The sequence below is a fragment of the Sinocyclocheilus rhinocerous genome, unplaced genomic scaffold (assembly GCF_001515625.1).
Source record: "Sinocyclocheilus rhinocerous isolate Xijiao unplaced genomic scaffold, SAMN03320098_v1.1 scaffold3552, whole genome shotgun sequence".
NCBI classification, from domain to species: domain Eukaryota; kingdom Metazoa; phylum Chordata; class Actinopteri; order Cypriniformes; family Cyprinidae; genus Sinocyclocheilus; species Sinocyclocheilus rhinocerous.
Window position 1 is genome coordinate 15,410 of NW_015645550.1, and position 2,289 is coordinate 17,698.

General features: G+C 35.0%; 1 protein-coding gene across 3 annotated transcripts in view; it reads right to left on the reverse strand.

Moving 5' to 3' along the window:
• LOC107706558 (myocardin-like) overlaps window positions 1-2,289 on the reverse strand; it is a 25,176-nt gene that overhangs the window by 14,652 nt on the left and 8,235 nt on the right. For all 3 annotated transcript variants that reach the window (XM_016510309.1, XM_016510310.1, XM_016510308.1), the window contains exon 5: window positions 1,803-1,966. In XM_016510309.1, coding sequence (XP_016365795.1) covers window positions 1,803-1,966 — 164 coding nt within the window. The remainder of the gene's footprint in view (window positions 1-1,802; window positions 1,967-2,289) is intronic.

Here is a 2,289-nt window from a genome sequence, read left to right on the forward strand (position 1 = left end):
ACACACACACACACACACACACACACATTAAATTAACTTATTAGACTTACATTTTATACTATTGGTCAAAAGTTTGGAATAATTACGATTTATTTTTATGTTTTTGAAAGAAGTTTCATCTGCTCACCAAGGCTGCATTTATTTGTTAAAATACAGTGATCTATTATTACAATCTAAAATAGCTGTTTTCTATGTGAATATATTTTAAAATATAATGTATTATAATACAATTAATTAAAATAAAATTTTTGTGGAATTGTGATACTGCCATTCAAAAGTTTGGGGTTAGATTAAAATAAATTAATACTCTTATTCATCAAGGATGCATTAAATTTATCAAAAGTGTTAGTAAAGACATTTCTAAGATTTCTATTTGAAATAAATGCTGTTCTCTTGAACTTTCTGTTCATCTGTGAATCCTGAAAAATAAAATGCATCACAGTTTCCACAAAAATATTGTGCAGCACGACTGTTTTCAACATTGATAATAATCAGAAATGTTTCTAATAATCAGCATATTATACTGATTTCTGAAGATCATGTGACACTGAAGACTGGAGTAATGATGCTGAAAATACAGCTGCACATCACAGAAATAAATTACAGTTTAACAGATATTCACATAGAAAACAGCTGTTTTACATTCTAATAATATTTCACAATTTTTATGTTTTTTTAACAAATAAATGCAGCCTTGGTGAGAAGAAGAGACTTATTTCAGAAACATTCAAAAATCTTAATTATTACAAACTTTTGAACAATAGTGTATTTACTATAAGTAGTGTTTTATTATTTATTAAATGTATATATTTTTTGCATATTTCATATTGTGTTTTCTGTATTTGTATTTATGGGAAAAGGAAAGCAATAAACTGAGTGATCTTATAATCAAACCTCCCATATGCTTCTATATATTTATTAAATATATTAGTGTATATATATATATATATATACACTTAACAGTGGGTATAGAAAAGAATCACTCCCTTTAAAATAATCACATTTTTCTTGCTTTGCAGCCTTAAATGAAGACGGACACAGTTTTAGTTTTATTCAGCTGTATTTACTCACTGCAACTTATAACATCCAAGTCAAAGATAAAACACCAACATGACAAAAAAAACAACAACAATAAAAACCAGAATCACTGAGTTGGTAAAAGGATCCAGGGAGGCTCTGTGTTTTACCAAACACCTTCCACTTCTTAATAACAGACTTCACTGTGCTTCTAGACATTGATAAAGCCTTTGAAATGTTTTTGTCTCCATCTCCCGACTTGTGTCTGTCCACAGCTTTATCCCGGACATCTTCTGACAGTGTCTTGCCACCCATAGCTGATTGTTTGCTTCAGTTGCTCTACCAAGGACTGAAATGCTGCAGTAAAAGCTCTTTTCATGCTGAGCTGATCAAAATGAGCTGATCACAGGTGAAAGTCAGATGGCTTTGTGTGTCATTGAGAAGGAGATGAGCTGCACCTGATTGAGTTTACAAGCCATTTTTAGGAGAGCTGATCCTTTTTGACCTGATCCAACTCAGTGATTCTGTTTTTATTTTTTGTCATGTTGGTGTTTTATCTTTCACTTGGATGTTATAAGTTGCACTGAGTAAATACAGCTGGATAAAACAAAAACTGTGTCTGTCTTCATTTCAGCAACAATATGTGATTATTTTAAAGGGGAGTGATTCTTTTCTATACCCACTGTATATATATAACATTCATTCATTCATTCATTCATTCATTCAAGCTGTTTGCAATGTCCTGAATATTTTTTGGTTTTGCTGTGCTTTGTTGGGTGACTCACGTGATCAGTGTTGGTGAGTGCCGGTGAGCTCTTGTTCTCTGTAAGCGCTTCAGCTGAACACTGCGACTCTTCACTGTGCAGCTGATCTGGAGACAGACTCTCACTGCTGCTGTCCTCCTCAAACGCGTACGAGTCCTCCTGCTGCGCCAGCTTCCCATGGTTCACTGCGGAGATATGAGAGGTGAGATACAGACTCAAACACAGTCAGATAAACTCACAGAGAAGATCAGTCCAACAGACAAACAACAAAAGACAAGTGTACAGAGAGCAGCGAACGTGAAGGAGACTGATTACCATCTCAACGCCAGCAGTGTTTGACAGAATTACAGCTTCTGAACCTTGAGTCTGTGTTAATATTTGACTGAAAGTCTGTTTGTGTCTGATGCCCATGTGTGTGCGTGTGTGTGCGCGTGCGTGCGAGCGTGTGTGTGTGTGCGTGAGAGAGAGTGTGTGTGTGTGTGTGTGTGTGTGTGTGAGAGAGAGAGTG